This window comes from Microtus pennsylvanicus, chromosome 8 (genome assembly GCF_037038515.1).
Source record: "Microtus pennsylvanicus isolate mMicPen1 chromosome 8, mMicPen1.hap1, whole genome shotgun sequence".
NCBI classification, from domain to species: Eukaryota; Metazoa; Chordata; class Mammalia; order Rodentia; family Cricetidae; genus Microtus; species Microtus pennsylvanicus.
Genome location: NC_134586.1, coordinates 33557660 through 33578584, shown reverse-complemented (window position 1 = coordinate 33578584; position 20925 = coordinate 33557660). Strand labels below are relative to the sequence as shown.

General features: G+C 48.6%; 1 protein-coding gene across 1 annotated transcript in view; it reads left to right on the top strand.

The window, feature by feature from the left end:
* The window catches only part of Irak2 (interleukin 1 receptor associated kinase 2), a 53134-nt gene that overhangs the window by 11960 nt on the left and 20249 nt on the right, over window positions 1-20925 (top strand). The window contains exons 3-4 of the mRNA XM_075983161.1: window positions 12870-13013; window positions 18691-18794. Coding sequence (XP_075839276.1) covers window positions 12870-13013; window positions 18691-18794 — 248 coding nt within the window. The remainder of the gene's footprint in view (window positions 1-12869; window positions 13014-18690; window positions 18795-20925) is intronic.

Below are 20925 nucleotides of genomic sequence, written 5' to 3'. Positions count from 1 at the left end.
TTCTCTCCCCACATCCATTCTTGGTCGTCTCCACAGCAGACTCCAGGCTCTGGTTCACACGGTGTGGGCTACACAGGCATAAAGAGCCAGCTGGGCCTGGCGTGGTGGCACGTGTCTGTTAACCCTAGCCCTGGACAAAGGGAAACAGGAGGGTAGTGAGTTCCAGGCTAGCCTGGGTTACATAGTGAGACCTTGTCTAAATAGCAGTCAGTCAGACTAAACTGGGAGGCGGCTCAGTGGGTGAGCTCTCTGTGAAGACTTAAACCCAAGTAAAATCTGGGTGTGGCCACAGGTGCCTATAAGCTCAGACCTGGCTGGGTGGAGATAAGATGATCCCGGGGCTTGTTGACCTAGCCCCCAAAACCGGAGCTTCAGGTTCTGTGAGAGAGTTTAAGGCCGGGGTTCTCACCCTGTAGGTCGTGACCCCCTTTGGGTGTCGAATGACCCAATCATAGGAATTGCTCAAGACTATGGGAAAACAATGCTGGGCGGTGGTGGCTCACGCCTTTAATCCCAGCATTTGGGAGGCAGAGGCAGGCATATCTCTGTGAGTTCGAGGCCAGCTTGGGATATAAGAGCTAGTTCCAGGACAGGCTCCAAAGCTACAGAGAAACCCTGTCTCAAAAAACCAAAAAAAAAAAGGACTATGGGAAAACACAGATATTTACATTACAATTCATAACAGTAGCAAAATTATTTATGCAGTAATAACAAAAATAATTTATGGTTGAGGGTCAGCACAGCATGAGGAGCTGTATTAAAGGGTCGCAGTGGTAGGGAGGTTGAGAGCCACTGGCTTAAGAGAGTAAGACAGAAGCGACATCTGAGGGAAGGCTGCCCAGCGTGGGTAAGCAATTCCTCACATCCTGGGGTCAGGGGACCCCTGGGATGCATAGCTTTGGTTATTATGTAAGGTAACAAGAAGGGAAGGGGGTGTTTGTGTCCTTCTAAGGGCATGACCAGGAAGCTGTCTGTCCAGCAGCCCCTCAAACGCATTGGCCAGAACTGCGACCTGGGAGACTGGGAAATGCGGGAGGAGGTTACACGTTGCAAATAGCATCTTGTTCCTCTGGAGGAGAAGCACCTATTCCAGGGACAGTTAAATCTTTGCCACACACACACACCTTCCCATTTGGCCACCTTGAAGTCTTTATACAATTGTCTTCCTACATGTGCCCTGTCCCTAAGGGAGATAGGCCTGGTATCTACCAGTCTCTTTCCTTAGATCAGTTCACCATCAGAGATGCAATCTGTGGCTCTCCCCTATCAGCTTCTAATGACCCAGTGGGCCTCAAACAGAAAGACGTTATCTGCACACACACATACCCCTTCCTGTCAGTACACCCACAATTCATTGCTGGAATGGAGCCGGAAGCCACAGGCCATGTATTTGCAGTCAGTGATTCCAGTAGGACCTCTCCTAGTCAGCTGGTGTGGCTCTCCTGGCCAGTCTGCCTGGCAGCCCCTGGTTCCTCACTGGAGCCATGGTTGAACAGCTCAGATGTGGTTTACTGGGAGAGGGTTTGATTGCATTGCATAAGTCTGGGTCTCAGGGTGCTTGTGTGTAGTGGGGTGGATGGATAGTAACGATCTCAGCACAGGTACACGCATCCAGGAGCAGCACATGCACTCAGAGAAGATGCTGTGGGTGGGGAGGACGGCCAGGGGGAGGAGATGGGAGGAATCAGTCCCATCCCAGCAGCCTCCCTGGAGGAGCTGCACTTGACTTTCCAATTGAGGGCCTGCTCAGTCATTTCTAGACAGAGGGCATAGCGTGTTCACAGATCCTGTGATAGGCAGGAGGCATGTTTGAGGATCTCTCGAGAGGCCTTTGAATTCCTGATCCTCCTGCCTCAGCCTCTTAGATTACAGGTATGCATCAAACTCTGGGGATTAACCTCAGGGCCTAGTGCATGCTGGGCAACCATGGTCCCTCTTTCTGACATGAAAAGAGAAACCTGCCATTTGGTGTTACTTGAGCTCCTGGTTTCTACAAGACTTTCTCTGTTGACAGAACAAACCAATGTTGTTCAGGCCCCGGAATACATCCTAGGTTTTTTGTTGTTTTGTTTTGTTTTTTTTTTTTAAAAGAATAGATCTCCAATGAGATAAAAACCAAAAAAATAAAAAAAGAGATTTTATTTTAAGGATTGATTTTGTTTTTAATACTGTGCATGTGCGCGCACGCGCTCGTGCACATGTGTGTCTATGTGTTCTGTGGGTAGTTGCCCACAAAGGCCAGAGGCATCCAATCTCTTGGAGGTGGAGTTACAGGGGGTTGTGAGCTGCCTAACAGCGATGCTGGGAATAGAATTTGGACAGGTCCTCTGGGAGACTGATATACACTCTTAACTGTTTTGACCTTCCAACCATAGTCTGCAGCATGCAATGGAATATTGCTTGATTCTAATGGAAAATAAAGACAATTAAGGTTTTTGTTTGCTTCTTTTTTTCTTTTTGGCCAGATGTGGTGGGATGTGCCTGTAATTCCAGCTCCTGGGAGGATAGAGACAGGTTTGCTTGAGAGGTCAAGGCCAGCCAGGGTCCCTTTGGAAGACTATCTTAAGGGAACAAACAAACAACAATAAAGAGTTTGAGGCCAACCTGGTCTACAGAGTGAGTTCTGGGACAGCCAAGGCTATACAGAGAAACCCCATCTCAAAAAACAAAACAAAAAGAAGTTTTTTTTCTTTTATGAACAATTTGCCTTTTTATTTTTTTCTAGGAAGCGATGGAGAACTTTTGTTTTGGGGAACACTCCAGTGTTCTGTGGAATGGGGACACTGAGGTTTTACCGTTGCACTAGCTGTTTTTCTCAGTGCTGTCGCAAGATCCTCAGACAAGCAGCTGGAGGAAGCAAGGAAGGAAGGAAGGACGTATTTAGCTCTGAGTTTGAGGGCACAGTTCATCATGGTGGGAAGGTGTGGCACCAGGACCTGGTACTGTACCCACAGCCAGGAAGTATGAGAGCTGGCGCTCTGCTCTTTTGTGTACTGTCCAGGACATCCGCCCATGGGACAGCGCTGCCTGAATTCTCGATGGGTCTTTGCATCTTAGTCAGTCTAAACCAGAAAACCCCTCACAGATGCACCCAGAGGAGGGTTTGCCTCCATGCTGACTCTAAATCCCACCAAGCTGATGAGAGCAGGTGTCGACTGTAGCTTATAAGAACGTATTGATCCCACGTAGCCATGAGGTTCTGGATGTCAACTGAAGGGGTGTAGGAAGTGACTAAATCTTCCTCTCCCTTGGGCCACTGCTGTCTTCTTGTGCCTTTTTGTGGGTGCTGGGGATGGGCCCTCACGCACTAGGGAAGAGCGGGGTAGCCAACTTCTAACCCCAGCTAGAATTTTCTTGCTGTTTTACAGGGTTTGGGGAGCTGTGTTTGTGCAACTCCAACCACGCAGGCTTTGGCTTTGGCTGGTGGGTCAGAGTCACTTCCTTTCTGGATGGGGCTCTTTGAACAGGGGACTTTGGACAGCTGTTGAGCAAAACAGAAGAGTGTTCCCTTCCTCTTCATGGAGGCCAGGTTGCGCACACACTGGCGACAGGGCTCCCAATTAACTCTAAGGTTTTCATAACTTTAGGGAGCAACGGAATGCGGGTCAGGTTCATTCTCTGGACCATTGGGGGTCTGACCTTGGAGCTGGCCCTGTGTCGGGTTGAGACATCAGCCCCAGAGCCACAGCCTGTGGACCCAGAATCAACTTATCTATCATCTACTATGTCCCACGAGACCCTGACACAAACCATCAATCAAGTGTGTAAACACACCCCTGTTTACTTTGCTTTCAAAGCAGGAAGCTTCAAGAGGTGGTCACATCTTTTTTTTAAGGTGCTGATGCCTACCTAGTGTGGGGCAGGTCACCTGATTTCCCTCCCCGAACTGATTCTTGGGTCACTGTGGGTTTTGAGAGTGCTGGAAGGACGCGCAGAGGCCATGTGCAGTGCGATTGAACTGGGGCACAATGAGGTTCGCCCGTCACACTCTGACTGTGAACTGTGCTGTGGTCTCAGGCTCCTCCAAGTGTGAGGTTAAACCATCCTCAGAGGCTGCGTGAGTCAGTGTCAGCCGCGTCACACTGCACAACCAACCCTGAGCTGAGTGAGCTGAGCTGTAGCCCGGCAAGACAGCTCCTGTGTTGCTGAAGCTTCCACTGGAATCTAGGGGTGGAGCACTCCGGAAGTGACTCAGGTGTGACACCAGCAGTTGGGAGGAAGAGGGAAGGCAGATCTCTGAGTTCAAGGCCAGCCTGGTCTACAGAGTTAGTTCCAAGACAGCCAGGGCTATATAGATAAACTCTGTCTCAAGCCGGGCGGTGGTGGCGCACGCCTTTAATCCCAGCACTCTGCGGATCTCTGTGAGTTCGAGACCAGCCTGGTCTACAAGAGCTAGTTCCAGGACAGGCTCCAAAACCACAAAGAAACCCTGTCTCGAAAAAACAAAAAAAAAAAACAAAAAACAAAAAAACAAAACTCTGTCTCAAAAAGTTTCAAGAAAAATATTTATATTTTTTATATGTATGAGTGTTTTGTTTGCACATATATGTGTACCATATATGTACAGTGCCCACAGAGGCCAGAAGAGGGTGTCAGACTCATTGGAGCTGGAGTCACATTGGAGCTGTGAGCCTCCATGTGGGTGATAGGTGTTAAACCCAGGTCCTCTGGAAGAGCAACCAGTGTTCTTTTTTTTTTTTTTTTTTTTGGTTTTTCGAGACAGGGTTTCTCTGTGGTTTTTTGGAGCCTGACCTGGAACGCTCTTGTAGACCAGGCTGGTCTCGAACTCACAGAGATCCACCTGCCTCTGCCTCCCGAGTGCTAGGATTAAAGGCGTGCGCCACCACCGCCCGGCCAACCAGTGTTCTTAACAGCTCACCCATCTCTCCAACCCCTGCACGCACGCACACACACACACATGTGCACACGTGCACATACTTGTGCATGAGCACACACGCACACGCACATGCACATGTGCGCATACTCATGCATGAGCACACACACGCACACGCACATGCACATGTGCGCATACTCGTGCATGAGCACACACAGCACACACACACACACACACACACACGCGTGCGCACATGTACTGTTAAACCACAGATCACAGAGGCAGAGACCAGGTCTGGGGATTAGTAGGAAAAAATCAAAGCAAGGGCCTAGTGAGCTGTTTGTTCTTGAGGTGGCTGCCTGCTCCAGGGTCCTTTAGTTTGTGCCCAATCACTTAGATTGTTTAGCAGGGATCCATCCCAGCTACAGGTCAACTTAGAATTAAAGCAAACACTTAAGTGTGGTATTATTGTTTGCCTTGAAACGGTAAAGGGAAGGATTTCTGGAATGTGCTCATAGAATGAGGGCCCTCTGCCCAGTGAGCTGTGCTGAGATTCGCCTCCAGGCAGCCAGTGGGGGAAGCCTAGGCCTCCCAGGGGTCAGCCAAGACTTCGGCACAGAAAACTGTCTTTTTTATTTCCACTGAGGGAAGTGGAGCAGAAATAGATTCCAGAGGAAACAAGAGTTTCAGGTTTCATTTTCTTCAGGATGACAGAGAACACAGTTGGGCTTGTGTGTGAGTGTGTGCGTGTGTGTGCCCAGGGATGCTCACATGTGTGAGCATCCTTAGAGGATGGAGACCATGTCCTGGGTACCAGCTGACTGGGAGGTTGTGTCTGCTTCATCCCAGCTCTACCCTCTTACTGCACTCTGACTCAGTGCGAGTACCTGATACCCTTGAGAATTTAATCCCCAAGGGGAAAAAGATCACTGTCCCGAGCACTGGGAGGCCTTCCAGGGGAATTCTGTCCCCAGCCTGCTCTGGGGTGAGGTAGTACACTCACCCCATTCCTTTCTCTTGACCTCTGAGCCTGCGGTGATTGGTGTTCTATTTTCATCTCTCCAGCATCTCTGTCTTTTGGGTGGCTGAAAGAGTGGGTGGGGTTGGGTGGTGGTGGTTTGCCGGCTGAGCCAGCTTCCTGGCCACATTCTCTCCCGTTTGGTTTTCACAGTGGGAGAAAACAAAACAAGCAACAATGTAAGATAAATTAGGATGGTTAAAGTCTGTCTGTCTTTCTTTTTTCCTTCTTTCTGTCTACTTCCTTTTTTTTAAAAAAAAAATATTTTAATTATTTACTTCTTTTGGTGTTGGGGTTGTAGGACCCGGAGACTCATGCTTGCTTGGCAAGCACTGATCCTCTGAGATGTATCCCTAATCCAGACATTTGAACCTTATACATCTTAGTTATCATTTGCATGTGGAAAGCTTGAGCTAACCCAACGCTCACCCTGCCCGGGGATTTTTCAGGAAGCTGATGGGGCCTGACGTAGTAGAGCCTGACCTGGGCCTGTCAGCTGACATCTGTGGCTGGGCACGGCCCTCCAAGTGTCACTAGGTACCCTTGTGTAGTGGAGGGGTGTTAACCCCAAATGTGCTGACAGGTTCTCCCCAGGCCTTCTCATGCTGCCCTCCCAGTGTGAATCCTCCTCCTACCCCAACCCTGAATGCTGCCATTCGGTGACACATTGCCGAGCACAGACTATGGCGAGAAAAGATGGGTTCTCCCTGGATTGAAAACAGTAAATGAAGCTTTTGTGTGCCCTCTGGGTGGAGCTTGTAAAAGTCAGCCATGAGCCCCAGGACCCTTGATGTCCACACCAGATGTGCCTGCACAGAGAGACACAGGTTTGTGCTAAACAAAAAGGTTATAGGGGCTGAGCTATAACTCAGTGTCTTAGTGCCAGGCCCTGGTTCCATTCCCAGTCACAGAGGAAAGAACAAAGTCACCAAGAATAGGAGCCAGAGGTTAAGTATGGATGGAATGACCTTTGATTTCCGTGCTATTTTTGTTGTTGTTTCGAGACAGGGTTTCTCTGCGTTTTTTTTTGTTGGTTTTTTTTTTTTTTTTCTTTTCAAGACAGGGTTTCTCTGTGGCTTTGGAGCCTGTCCTGGAACTAGCTCTGTAGACCAGGCTGGTCTCGAACTCACAGAGATCCACCTGCCTCTGCCTCCCGAGTGCTGGGATTAAAGGCGTGCGCCACCACCGCCCGGCTGGTTTGTTTTTTGATGTTGTTTTTTTTTTGTTTTTTAAAGATTTATTTATTTATTATGTATACAACATTCTGCCCGCATGCCAGAGGAGGGTGCAATCTTAGTACAGATGGTTGGGAGCCACCATGTGGTTGCTGGGAATTGAACTCAGGACCTCTGGAAGAGCAGCCAGTGCTCTTATCCTCTGAGCCATCTCTCCAGCCCCCTTGTTTTGTTTTTTGAGACGGGGCTTTTCTGTAGCTTTGGAGCCTGTCCTGGAACTAGCTCTTGCAGACCAGGCTGGCCTCGAAGGAACTCACAGAGATCCACTGCCTCTGCCTCCCAAGTGCTGGGATTAAAGGCGTGCGCCACCACCGCCCGGCGACCTCCATGCTATTGATGAAGCTCAGCCAGGCTGCTGTCACAAAAATACCTCTAGCTGGGGAGATGGTTCAGTGTATGAAAGCACTTCTTTGCGAACCTGAGGACCTGAGTTCAAATCCCCAGAATCTATGTAAAAGCCAGACACTGGCACCAGTGTCTACATTTCCAGTACTCCTAAGGGAGATGAGAGATGGAGAAAGGGGAATTCTTTTTTTTTTTTTTTTTTTTTTTTTGGTTTTTCGAGACAGGGTTTCTCTTGTGGTTTTGGAGCCTGTCCTGGAACTAGCTCTTGTAGACCTGGCTGGTCTCGAACTCACAGAGATCCGCCTGTCTCTGCCTCCCGAGTGCTGGGATTAAAGGCGTGCCCCACCACCGCCCGGCTAAGAAAGGGGAATTCTTAGAGGCCCTCAGGTTAGCTAGTCTGGTATACATGGCACAAAAAACAACAGAGAGATTTTGTCTCAAACTTTATACAAGCTCTGGAGTACATGTTTGTCCATATTCACACACACATACCTCACACACACACACTCACATGCTGGTATATGCACATTGGGTATATGCACATTGATAAATACATTGATAAATACAAAATGTAAAAGAAAAGATGCATTATATACTGGGCCCAAGTGCAACGTGGGCACAGATGGTCCTTTGGGTATCATTTCCCACTACTGTGGACATGGCTTCGGCCCAGAGTCATGGTTGAGGGTTCTTTACCATGTAGACACCAGGCACCTCTGTCCTTCTGCTTCACATACCGGTCATGAGGTGCTGCCTGTATGTCCTCTGAGGCCTATGGTGCTCTAGGCTGTCTGGGAAGGAAGGAACAACACAAGAAAGACAGTAGCAACGAGTAGAGGCTGGGTAAGCCATGTGTGGACCAGCCTGCCTCCTGGGGACATCTGCTTTTGGTCACCCCCTGGTTGGGCAGCTTTGTGACAGGCGTGCTCATGAATTGGCAGTCACCTCAGCAAATGGCTTTTGTTGACATTTTGTTACAAAGACTGTGCGCCCCCTTCCTGGGCTTCAAAGCTAGCCTGGGCTACAAGGCACAGACTTTGTATAGGCAGCTGTGGGGAGGTGGCTGACTTAGAGCCTACATTTCAGGTGGCACGACCCAACAAAAGTCATTCCTCAATCCCAGCACTTAGAAGCAGAGGCATAAGGATTGGGAGTTCACTCTTAATCGTTGGTTTGAAGCCAACCTGGGCTACAAGAGACCCTTTCTCAAAGACCAAACAAACAAAAGGAAACACAAAAACCTCTAGCCCAAATAACAACATAGTAACCAAACCAAAACACATTTCCTAATGACCAGGAAGGAACAATGCCAGGTTCTGGACAATGTGACAAAAGAAACCAGTCAGACTGGACTGTGGCAATGGGCAAAGTGGGCAGGGTTTTAGTATAATGGGACCGTTTTCCCCTGAGCTGTGCGTAAGCCAGGGTCCCAAGGTCCCACTTATCAAAGGTCAGCCTGAGACGGTGGCTTGAGATGAACATGAAAGGCAATGATGTTCTTGTTCTAAGCTGCCCATCCAGCTGGAGGCGGTCGAAACTTCACTCCTGTCCATCTCTGACTCTTGACTTTGTTAGTGTGTGTGTGTGTGTGTGTGTGTGTGTGTGTGTGTGTGTGTGTGTGTGTGTGTTTGAGACCTCAGGTTCTTGCTATGCCATCTTATCTGTCCTGGAACTAGCTCTTGTAGACCAGGCTGGCCTCAAACTCACAGAGATCCTCCTGCCTCTGCCTCCCAAGTGCTAGGATTAAAGACGTGCGCCACCACCGCCCCGGCTTGAGACAGGTTCTTGCTATGCCATTTTGTCTGTCCTGGAACTGGCTATGGAGACCAGGCTGGCCTGTCTCGAACTCATAGAGATCCACTTGCCTCTGCTCCCAGAATGCTGGGATTAAAGGTGTGTGCCACTATGCCAGGCAGTTGTTTGAGTGAAGTAATTTACACTCTTCTCCTCTTATTCATATTCTCTCTCTCTCTCTCTCTCTCTCTCTCTCTCTCTCTCTCTCTCTCTCTCTCTCTCATCAGTCTCACTACCACCCTGTGCATGGGACTGAACCAGGGCATTACACATGATGGGCAGATACTCACTGTTGCGCTGTATCTCCAGCCTCCCCATGCTTTCTTCTTGGTTTTTTGTTTTTATTTTTAGGCAGGATCTAACTGTATAGAACAGACTATCCTAGAACACCTACTTATCTTACACCTCTTGATGCTAGGATTGCAGGCCTGCTGCATCACCGTACCCAACTTCCTCCATCCTCTGGGAAGTGGTCCAGAGTGATCTCGACTGGGGCAGGATGGAGCTGGTGCTTGCTTCTGCTTTCATAAGATTGGCTTTATATTTATATTTATATTATTTTATTTTTAGCTTTTTGAGGCAGGGTTTCTCTGTTTAGTCCTGGAACTTGCTATTTAGATCAGGCTGGCCTCACAGAGATCCTCCTGCCTCGGGCTCCTGAGTACTAGAATTAAAGGTATGTGCCATCATGTCGGGCCTAAGACAAGCTTATTTAAAAGAGAATGTGAGCCAGTGAACTGAGGGTAATGTGGGTAAGGGTGCTGGTTGCCACTTTATGACTTAAGTTTGGCCTCTGGAACCCATATAGTGTAAGAAAAGAATCAGTTCCCAAAAGTTGTTCTCTGACCTCCATACATGTACACACATGGCTAAAGAAGTAAATATAATTAAAAATATTAATAGAGGGATGTGTCATGTATGATACAGGAAACTCAGGGAAAAGTCACTCCAATTCCCATTTAGCCTTTGTTGTCCCAAATTCCTGGAACTTCCCATGACCTCATTGTGCTTTTGCTCCTAATTGTTCAGGATGCTGGCCTTCTCTGATGGAACTCAGACTGGAGTGGGGTCACACACAGTGGTGGTTTTGCAATTGGGAATCGAGTCCAGGACCACTCACTTTCCAAACGAGCCCTCACCCGAGGAGTTATCCTTCTAGATTGCTCCCCCTATTTATTATGAAACAAGCTCACTACATTGCTCTGGTTGGATTTGAACTCTGAATCTCCAAATTCAGCCTCCCAAGTGCTGGGAGTACAAAGAGGATGCAACATGCTTGGCTTAGAGATGATATAAATTTGTGGGGTCGTGCTGGGGTGCAGCTCAGTGACAGAGGGCTTACCCGGCATATTTGAGGGCTTGGCTTCCATCCTCGGCTCCACCAGCAGATATTTTTAAAAGTAAATGCTGCGTGCGCGCAGGTAATTCTGTTGACTGCCAGAGATGGCTGTGGAAGTTCAGTATGCCTGCCAGCATCCAGGAAAGCACAGTGCCAGGTGAACTTAGATGTTATCCGTGGTGATACCAAAGCTTGGGTTTGCAAAACGACTTCCACAGAGATGCTTTGTTTCGAGAGACTCCATTTATCACTGGGAACAAATGATGCTGGGCTTTGACTCTAGCTCGGCCTGATGCTGTTGAGAGACCAAGTAAGTAGGCAGCTGTCACTGGGCCTTGTGTGTGTGTGTGTGTGTGTGTGTGTGTGTGTGTGTGTGTGTGTGTGTGTGAGCACACACATGCACATGGGTCCAGGTGCCCTCAGAGGCCAAAGATATCAGATCTCTGTAGCTTGAGTTAGGGTGCTGGTAACCTAATTCTGGTCCTCACACTCTACACTAAGCCATCTTTCCAGTTCCCAAGATTTGTTGCTTGTTTTGCAACAAGGTATCATTGTGTAGCCCTGGCTGGCCTAGAACTCACAGCGCTCCTCTGCTTCCCCAGTGCTGGCGTTAAAAGCAAAAGTAACCACGCCGGGCTTGTTTTAGTGTTGTGCCTATGGCTGTGTGCGTGCACCACCTGCATACAGTGCCCGAGGAAGACAGAAGGGGGTATCGTTTTCATTGTTTCACACACATATTACCGCAAACCAATAGTGAGCCAAGGACCCTGGGCACAGGACTGTGGGCTCGTTTCTTTGCCCTCACACACACTAGTCAAGTGCTCTACCACCTCTGAGTTAAGTCCACATCTCTTATAATTTAGATTTTCTCTGAAGCGGTAACATTGGAGAATTCAGACTAAGGAATTTAAACGTTAATCCCAGTGCTGAGGAGCCATAGTTCTTCCCTTTAAGCAGCGGGATGTGATGGGGCCGGAGTGGATCCATATTTCTGTCTCTTGCTACCTGGTGATAGAGGAAGGGCAGCTGAGCTGGCAGCAGTGTGGGCAGGAAGGGTAAGCCTGGACACTAGTGGAAGAGAGAACGCTGTTTGGCCGACCTGCTTTGAGAATCTGAACCAGAGCAGGCACGTGCATGAGCTCCTAACATCTTCCGAGTTTCCCAAACTCATGCTAAGTAGAAGTGAGACTGAGGGCAGGTGACTTCTGCAGCCAGCCCTATAAGCCAGGGCTTTGTGTGAGCCTCAGCAAATCCTCAAGTTGTTTAGAGATGAACTGTTCAGTTGTGTGTATGTGCGGGGTGGGGCCTGGCCCAGCGGCTCTCTCGAAATATAGCTGCTCTGTAGGATTCACACTAGGAAGTGGGGAAGTGAAACGGCTGGGCTGTCAGGACTTTGGTACCTGTGGCTCCTGGGACTCAGGGTCTCCCGCGTGCTAGGCAAGTGCTCTCCCGCTGAGCCACACCTAGCTCCCCGGTGGCTGCCTTGGACTTGTTTACACATTCAGTAAACTGTGCAGCCCTTGCCAGAGCCTACACCCGGACTCCACCCTGCTCACAGCGGCCCCAGGAAGGAGGAAAGCAGGCATTATCTTCATGGTCTCCGTTTGGTTTTAATTAATTTATTTCTAAAAATTTATTTATTGCATTTTACATATGTGAGGGTTTTGCCTGCATATGTACCACCCACATGCATGGTGACTGCCGAGGCCAGAAGAGGGTGCTGTATCCCCTGGAACTATAGTTACAGATGTTTCTGAATTATCATGTGGGTGCTGGGAATCAAACGAGTCTCCTAAAGATTGCCCGTGCTCTTAACCACTGAGGCATCTCGCCAGTCCCAATTTATTTTATGCGTATGAGTGTTTACTTGCATGAATGTGTACCGTGTGCCTGTCTGGTGCTCACGGGAATCAGAAGATGCTGGATGCCCTGGAACTGGAGTTGCAGAGAGTTGTGAGCTGCCATGGGGGCTGCTGGGAACAGAATCCAAGTCCTTTGTAAGAGCAGAAAGTGTTCTTACTGCTGAGCCATCTCTTAGCCCCAGTGGTCTCCAGGTCTCCTTCTTATAGGAGGCTCACAGATAGAAAGTGACTTTTCTGAAGTTACCTAACTAATCGTGTCAGAAGCTGTGTGTGTGTGTGTGTGTGTGTGTGTGTGTGTGTGTGAGAGAGAGAGAGAGAGAGAGAGAGAGAGAGAGAGAGAGAGATTCAGACTATCAGAGCCAAAGTCCCTGACTTCCAGACCCGCCTCTCCATAGCTCCCCGAGTCATGGAACTTAACAGTGTCTACTCTACCTTGTTCCAGGGAAGCCGGTTCCTGAGAGCACACCTCCTCCTCCAGCCTTCCCAGAGGCTGTGAAGCCAGGCCCTGTGGCTACTCCTGGAAGAAACCTCAAGGACGAACAGGAAAAGGGCCAGCCTGTGAAGCTGGGCTCCGTTCTGGGCACAGGTGCTCTCCTTTCTCTTCCTCTTCCTCTTCTGGGTTTTAGGTTTATTTTTATTTTATGTGTATGGGTGTTTCACTTGCGCGTATGTATATGGACTGCTTGTGTATAATGCCCATGGAGAGGAGAAGAGGGTGTCAGATCCCCTGGAACTGGTGTTAGGGATCGTGTGCGCCACTGTGTGGGTTCTGGGGATCAAACCCAGGCCTCTGCAAGAACAGCCCATGCTCTTAATTGTTGAGTCATTCTTTGCGGCCCCACAGGTATTCATGGGTTATTTTTTTCTTTTGGTGTGTGTGTGTGTGCGTGCGCGTGTGTGCATGCATCAAAACACACTGTGCAAGTGAATTAGAAAAGTAGAAACATCCAGGCATGCCTGTAACGAGCTATTTGAGAGTCTGAGGCAGGAGGATTGTGTGAGATCAACCCTATTCTGAGTGGGAAGTGCATACCCATGATCCAGCTTTCTTCAGGAGGTTGAGGGTGCATGCTTGGCATGCACAGGGCCTGCCTTTAATCCTCAGCACCCACCCCCCCCCATCTCTAAATGTGTTAAGTAAATAAATAAGTACATTTCTGGGGGGGAGGGGAGCTGAGGATGGAACCCTGGGCGTTAGGCGTGAAAGCTTTACCACTGAGCTGCCCCAGCCCCTGGCCCTTACCATTTTCATCAGAAGAAAATAATAAAGATTTGTTCAAGGTGACTTAAGTCCTGGGATTAGAGCACTCCTGTCTCTCGTACTGTATACATGCACTACAGTCCCAGAGACTTGCAGAGCACGTTACATGTGTGTCCAGCCTCTTGTGCCCAGGCTAGAGCTGAGGGACAATCAGTCAGATGTCAGGAGGACAGCCAGTGGTGACTTGTCTGGGGCTCGCTTCTCCACTCCTATAGCCCGTGACCTATAGCTTAAGATTCCAGACCTATGGAATGCAGCTCACTGAGGGACCTGAAGCCAGCCAACCCTTCTGGGAGAAGTCACTCTTAGGGGGCTTGGGCCTGAGGCCAACCCCCCTGTGCTTGAATTCACTCAGCCTCTTCATTCCTCAGTTCCTCCATCTGTAAAATGGGTACGAACAGAGCCTATTATATCCTATTGCAGAGAATCAGCTGGATGTGGCTATGTCTGCCTGTCATCTCAGCTTGGGATGAACTGGGAAAGCAGAGGCTGGGGGATGAATGCAAATTCCAGACCCACTGGGTTTCTTGTGTGTGTGTGTGTGTGTGTGTGTGTGTGTGTGTGTGTGTGTGTGTTGGTGGGCAGGGTCTACAAACACCAGAGCTGGCCAAGTAACATCTGCGTCTGCACTAGGCACGAATGAGCAGCCAGTGTTGGTTCAAGCTTCCAGAGTCTGACCTTGGACAGTTTATTTTAGGCATATTTAAATATAGTACAACTTTGGTAGAAAGTTTCCTGGTGATCATTACCACAATAACGCCTAAAGCATGACTCTATTGAAACTCTTTTGCAAAGTACTGTGACCTCTTCCATAAGAGTGGATTTGTTTTGTTCAGATCCACTGGGAGAAACCTGAGACAGACTCAGTTCAAATTCAGGTTAAGTGCGTTTATTCTTACCACTAGCTGTTCATTTCTTTCCCTCTGTGTAGTAATAAAAGGACCATTTCCTCCCTTTCCCATAGCCAGAGGGAATTTTACAGAAGCGAAGCAGCTGTTAATTCCTCACAGCCCATTATCCTATTCTTCTTTTTAAAAAACAATTTACTTAATTTTACGTGCACTGGTGTGAGAGCATCAGATTCCCCGGAACTGAGCTGGCATGTAGATGCTGGGAACTGAACCCAGGTGGTCTGGCAGAGCAGTCAGTGCTCCTAACCACTGAGCTATCTCTCCAGTCCCACCCTTCCCCCTCCCATTATTCTATTCTTTTTTTTTTTTAATATTTATTTCTTATGTATACAATATTCTGTCTGTGTGTATGTCTGCAGGCCAGAAGAGGGCACCAGATCTCATTACAGATGGTTGTGAGCCACCATGTGGTTGCTGGGAATTGAACTCCGGTCCTTTGGAAGAGCAGGCAATGCTCTTAACCGCTGAGCCATCTCCCCAGCCCTCCATTATTCTATTCTTATCTCACCTACAGACCCCTGGGATGTCCCAGGCATCTCAGAGCAAAGGCCAGTAGTCCTCAAGGGATGCCTGACTCAGAACTAAATGTCTTTAGTCATCACAGGGGCCTGTGTCAGTTATTACTCGGTCTGTGCATTCTAATGACTGGGAGAGAACGGTTTGTTTCTGGGCAGGCAAAAAGACACAGATCACAGTGCCATGCATGGATTCTAGCTGGGTGGGGTTGGCATATGCCTTTAATCCCAGCCCTTGGGAGGCAGAGGCAGGCGGGTCTCCTTGTTCGAGGCCAGCCTGGTCTACAGAGTGAGCTCCAGGGCAACCAGGACTATACAGAGAAACCCTGTTTCAAAAACCAAAACAAAGAGAGAAAGAAACAAAAAAGAATGGGTTCTATAGCTTAGGGGCTTAGGGGAAGATCTAGTGTGATCCAGGTCACGAGGAGGCAGGTGAGAGGCAGAGTGAGCACAAGGATCTACAGTCTTTTTTTTTTGGCTAGTGGGGGTCCTTTTTATTTATTTAATGAATTTCTTTAAAATTTTATACATTTTAATAAAATATAATCACGTCATTTCTCTCTTCCCTGTACTTCCCCAACTCTCTAAGTCCCTCTTCCTCCAATTCCTTCTGTCTCACCCATCTCTCACACTGATAGCCTCTTCTACCATTATTGTCACACACAGTCACACACACACACAGTCACACACAGTCACACACACACACACAGTCACACACACACACAGTCACACACACTCACACACACTCACACACAGTCACACACAGTCACACACAGTCACACACACAGTCACACACACACAGTCACACACACTCACACACACTCACACACAGTCACACACACTCACACACAGTCATACACAGTCACACACACACACAGTCACACACACACACAGTCTCACACAGTCACACACACAGTCACACACACAGTCACACACACACGCATATGTACATATAAATATATAAATGCAACCTGCTGTCCACTTTTGCTGTTTGTGTGTATGTGGTTATCAGGGCTGACCAATTTGGGGGCTTGGAGGCTAATCCTCCCTCTCTTAGTCAGAAGCCTGTAGTTAGTCATCCCAGGGTGGACCCTGTGAGCGGCTCCCTTTCTGCATTAGAATATCTATTGATGTTGCCATTATTCAAATCTTATTTATACAGTCATTTATATGAGAGGCTGTTTCACAGCGGACTCTCTGGTATTTTAGTTCATACAGTCTTTCTGTCCCCTCTTTCACAAAGGTCCTGGGCCGTAGATGGAGCTGTGATGTAGATGCATCTGTTGGGGCTGGGCGCCTCCCAGTTTGTTATCTGTGTGCTGTGTCCAGTTGCCCTCTACAGTTTTTTTATTTTTTATTTTTTGGTCTTTCAAGACAGGGTTTCTCTGTAGCTTTGGAGCCTGTCCTGGAACTCCCTTTGTAAACCAGGCTGGCCTCGAACTCAACTCACAGAGATCCGCCTGCCTCTGCCTCACGAGTGCTGGGAGCCCTCTACAGTTTTTTTTTTTTTGGTTTTTCGAGACAGGGTTTCTCTGTGGTTTTGGAGCCTCTCCTGGAACTAGCTCTTGTAGACCAGGCTGGTCTCGAACTCACAGAGATCCGCCTGCCTCTGCCTCCCAAGTGCTGGGATTAAAGGCGTGCGCCACCACCGCCTGGCTCCTCTACAGTTTTTATAGCTCGTTCCAGACCAGGGCTGCGTAGTGAGACCCTGCCTCAAAAAGGAAGAGAGAGAGAGCAGACATGGGGATGGAGGTACAAATGGGGACATGGACCACCCGGACGAGACAGGACAGTTTACCTTAGGTCATGGAGTCTGGACTTTACCCTGTGACTGAAGGAAGGGGAGAAGACATGTGGCCTGTAAATTCCAATTAATGGGATTCAGACCCGTGCCAGCCTGCTGTTCCTTTGCCAAAGTGAGAAAGACTGTGGACGGGGAGGTGGGGGAGAATGGAGAGGTCATAGGTGCCTTTCTGTCCCTTCACTGCCAGCCTTTGTATGGCTCACTTTCCTGAGTGCCCTGGGTCACTGAGCCTGTCCCTGCAGTCCCTCCCACAGAGAAGGAAGTTACTCTTGAGTATTTGTAGTTGGAAACACGAGTCATTCTTTCCACGTATCATAGATGCCTTTCAGCCCTGGGAAAGCCCCGGATTCCAGGACCGTGTGCTACCCAGGGAAGCCAGTGTTGGAGGAAGTTTTTATTGTAGAGGAAAAGTTCAGGTACTCAGGGTTGTGTTTGGGAGGCGTTTCTGTAGAGATGAATGGGCCCTCAGTGTGTCCTTGCCCTTCCGTGAACCTGTGCAGCGTTCAGCAGACTGAAAGTCACACACTTAGGCTCTCTGTGAGTCAGCTGTGGCGACTATGTGTGGTGTTTGTGGTGCAGTGTGTGTGTGTGTGCGTGTGTGTGTGTGTGTGTGCACGTGTGTGTGTGTGTGGTAACAGTGTGTGTCGTGTGTGTGTTGTGTATGTGTCGTGTGCGTGTTGTATGTGTTGTGGGGTGTGTCCATGGCTGCTTCATCTGCTGTGTTGCTGTGCCTTGCCCCTCCATCTGGGGAAGCCTTACACAAGTCTTTGAAAACTTTGAAGACTGGGAAATCCCTGCTGGGTAGTGGTGACACACACCTTTGATTTTGGCACTGGGGTGTAGACGGACGCTGTAAAGTAGGCCCACAATAGTTCAGAATTGAGTATAATAAAGGTTCTTTATTTAGGGGTAGACTCACAAATCACCGCCCTCTGCACGAGTGGGGAATAGGAACCGAATCCAGCAGCAGAAAGAGAGAAAGAGAGAGGAGAGGCCATGCCCAAGTGGGATAGTATCTTAAAGGCTGAAGGAGTTCCTGCAGCACAGTCTAATTCTAAGCCTAATACAAAGCTATACACAATAAGAACAAATATCTAGTACAAAAATTAGAATTACAACCAGCATAAACAATATCAAGCAAGAAATATATGCTAAATGTTTTGATAATTATTCTATCCTAAGGAGTCTAAGTCTTGTATTAGAAATGGCTTGGCCAAGTCACGAAAGGAAAGTAACTACAACTATCTAGTCTTCAACCCCATTGTATATCTGAGAAGGGAAATAATATTACTTGAGTAGATAGGAAGTGCAATCAAGAAACTTCCAAAATGTGCAATAAATGACAGAGACAACTGGGTAATCACCCAAAGTCTCATTTGCAACGTTGGAGCAACCAGCTTTGGCTAAGGCCTAGAGTAACTGTCAGACCATTTTCAGAGGCAGGAGGTTTCTCTGTGTCCTCGGCTGTTCTTTGCCAGGCAGTGGGACAGCACAGGCGCATCCCGCATCCTGTGACCTGGGTTGCTTACGGCACCTCCTGCTTCCTCGTCTCTTCCTGTCATTAGAGATGGTAAATTGCTCATGTTGTAAGATGTCACCAGGCTTAAAAGCACTGACAGCCAAGGAGCTTGTCGGCTGGCACATGGTGGCGGGGGGTGACAGCCAAGGAGCTTGTTGGCTGGCACATGGTGTCAGGGGGTGACAGCACCGATTGAGAGGGGTGGCTTCGGGGTGAGTCCCAGGTAGGGTGCTGACCCTATCATCCTTTCCAGGGACCTTGGCTGGAGTCCAGCAGCAGACCTCACACCAGCTTCCATCCAAGGAGGATGCCCCTTGTTCCTTGAAAACTGACCAAGCCGACTCTCCCCAGTCTAAGGTAAACCCACCCTTGACTTCTATCCCAGCTGGGTCCTGGCTTGTGGTTCTTTCAGAGACGCAGTTTCTTCATTCCCTGAGACAAGTGTGGGGGCAGGGAGGACAGGGAGACCCATTCTCAGCAAGCTTCTGAGACTAAGTATAGTCATCGGTGAGATGAGGGGCCTCTGCTGCTCTGAGCATGGGGGGCTTGGTGGGGTTTGTTTCTTTGGGGTATAATTCAGGGCCTAATGAAGCACCCTAACACTGAGTCCCAGCATAGGCCAGGACTCATGTTTGCCAAAGTGGCGATTTGAACCCAGGGCCCTTTGCATTCAACCACTGAACTATAAGCACCATCCGTTTTTGTTATGTTTTGAGACAGGCTCTTACTAAGGTTCACAGACAGGCCTTGAACTTGCGATCTCCCTGTCTCAGCCTCTGGAGGGGCAGCCTGGAGGACAGGCCTGCACTACCAAGTCCCACAGGACCTCTGTTTGCCGTGGCCCCTTGTAAGCAGGAGCTGATGTGTGCAGTTACATGAACTGGTTTACAACCACCAGCCTTTCCCACTTTCTTGTCGGAGTTGAGCAACCGTCAGAGTGGTCCTGCACTTTGACTTGGTTCCAGAATGTGCTATGACTTTTTTCCCGTGGGCACTTTCACCCTCATTTGCTAACACTCCCAGGTAGTCTTGTGACTGTATTGGTAGTAAGATGACTGCAATTCACACTGGGTTAGAAATGAAAGCCTTGGCTTGGGATGCTGCTCGGTGTTATAGCCCTGGGTTCCACCCCAGCCAAGGGAAAAAAAGAAAAAGGAAACAGGTTGCTACTCTTTGGGTCAGGGTTCCATGTAGCTCAGGCTGACTTCAGATTCACTGTGTAGCTGAGGATACCCTTGAACTTTGGATCCTACTGCCTTCCCCTCCCAAGTTATTAGACAGCAGTCTTGTGCCCCCACACCCAGTTTCTGTGTGCCAAGGATGGAAGTCAGGGCCTGTGCATGTCCGGCAAGCACTCTGCCAATGGGCTGTATCCCCGCCCGTATTTATTTTTGAGACAAGGTCTCACTGTGAACCTCAGTCTGGATTTGATCCCCCTGCCTTAGAGTTCCAAACGCCACGATCATAGGCAGGAACTACCATGCCCAGATTTTTCTTCTGATCTGAAAATATCATTTAAGTCAGGAGTGGTAACTCTTGCCTTTAATCCCAGCACTCGGGAGGCAGAAGCAGGCAGACCTCTGTGAGTTCGAGGCCAGCCCGGTCTGTATAGTGAGTTCCAGGCCAACTAGAGTTACATAGTTTTGTTGTAATATGAGCGGCAGGGCTGCGTCCCCAGCACCCCGGCCGCCTGCTAGCTTATGCCCCGAAATAATTACACGGACACTGTATTCTTTTAAACACTGCTTGGCCCATTAGCTCTAGCCCTTACTGGCTAATTCTGATATCCCGATCAACCCATCTCTAATAAACTGTGTAGCACCGGTCTTACCGGGAAAGATTCAGCATGTCTGACCTGGTGGCTTGCTTCATCGTGTGCGTCTCAGAGAGCAGAGCTATTGCCTCTGCCCGAGAGAGGGGAGCATGGCGTCTCTGAGCTCACTTCCTCTTCCTCCCAGCATTCTGTTCTGTTTACTCCACCCACCTATGTTCTAACCAATAAAATGGGCCAAGACAGTTTCTTTATTAGCCAATGACCTTCCTCCATCAACATAGAAATCCTGTTAAAAAGAAAAAGGTATTTTAAAAATCCATATTCTTGAGAAATTATGGGTTTGGTACCTGGGCAGGAAAGTGGCAGTTCCTGGGGCTGGTTAATGAACCTCTCCTGTGATTTAGTTAATCATTTTCAGAGATGCTTGGATCATTGAGGACCTTTAATCCCAGCACAAGGAAGAAAGGCGTGCAGGTCTCTGAATATTTGAGGCCAGCCTGGTCTACATAGTGTGTCCAGGCCAGTCAGGGCTACATAGTGAAACTTTGTCTCAGAAAAAAAGAAAAGTTTCTATTTGGTTTTCTTTCCTTCTTTTGATTTTTGCACGTCATCTTTAAAATTTTATTCTCTATTTATGTATGTTGTGTGTAGTATGTGTATGTATGCTTGAGGGCATATACACGACATGGCACACATACGGAGTTAGCGGACGAC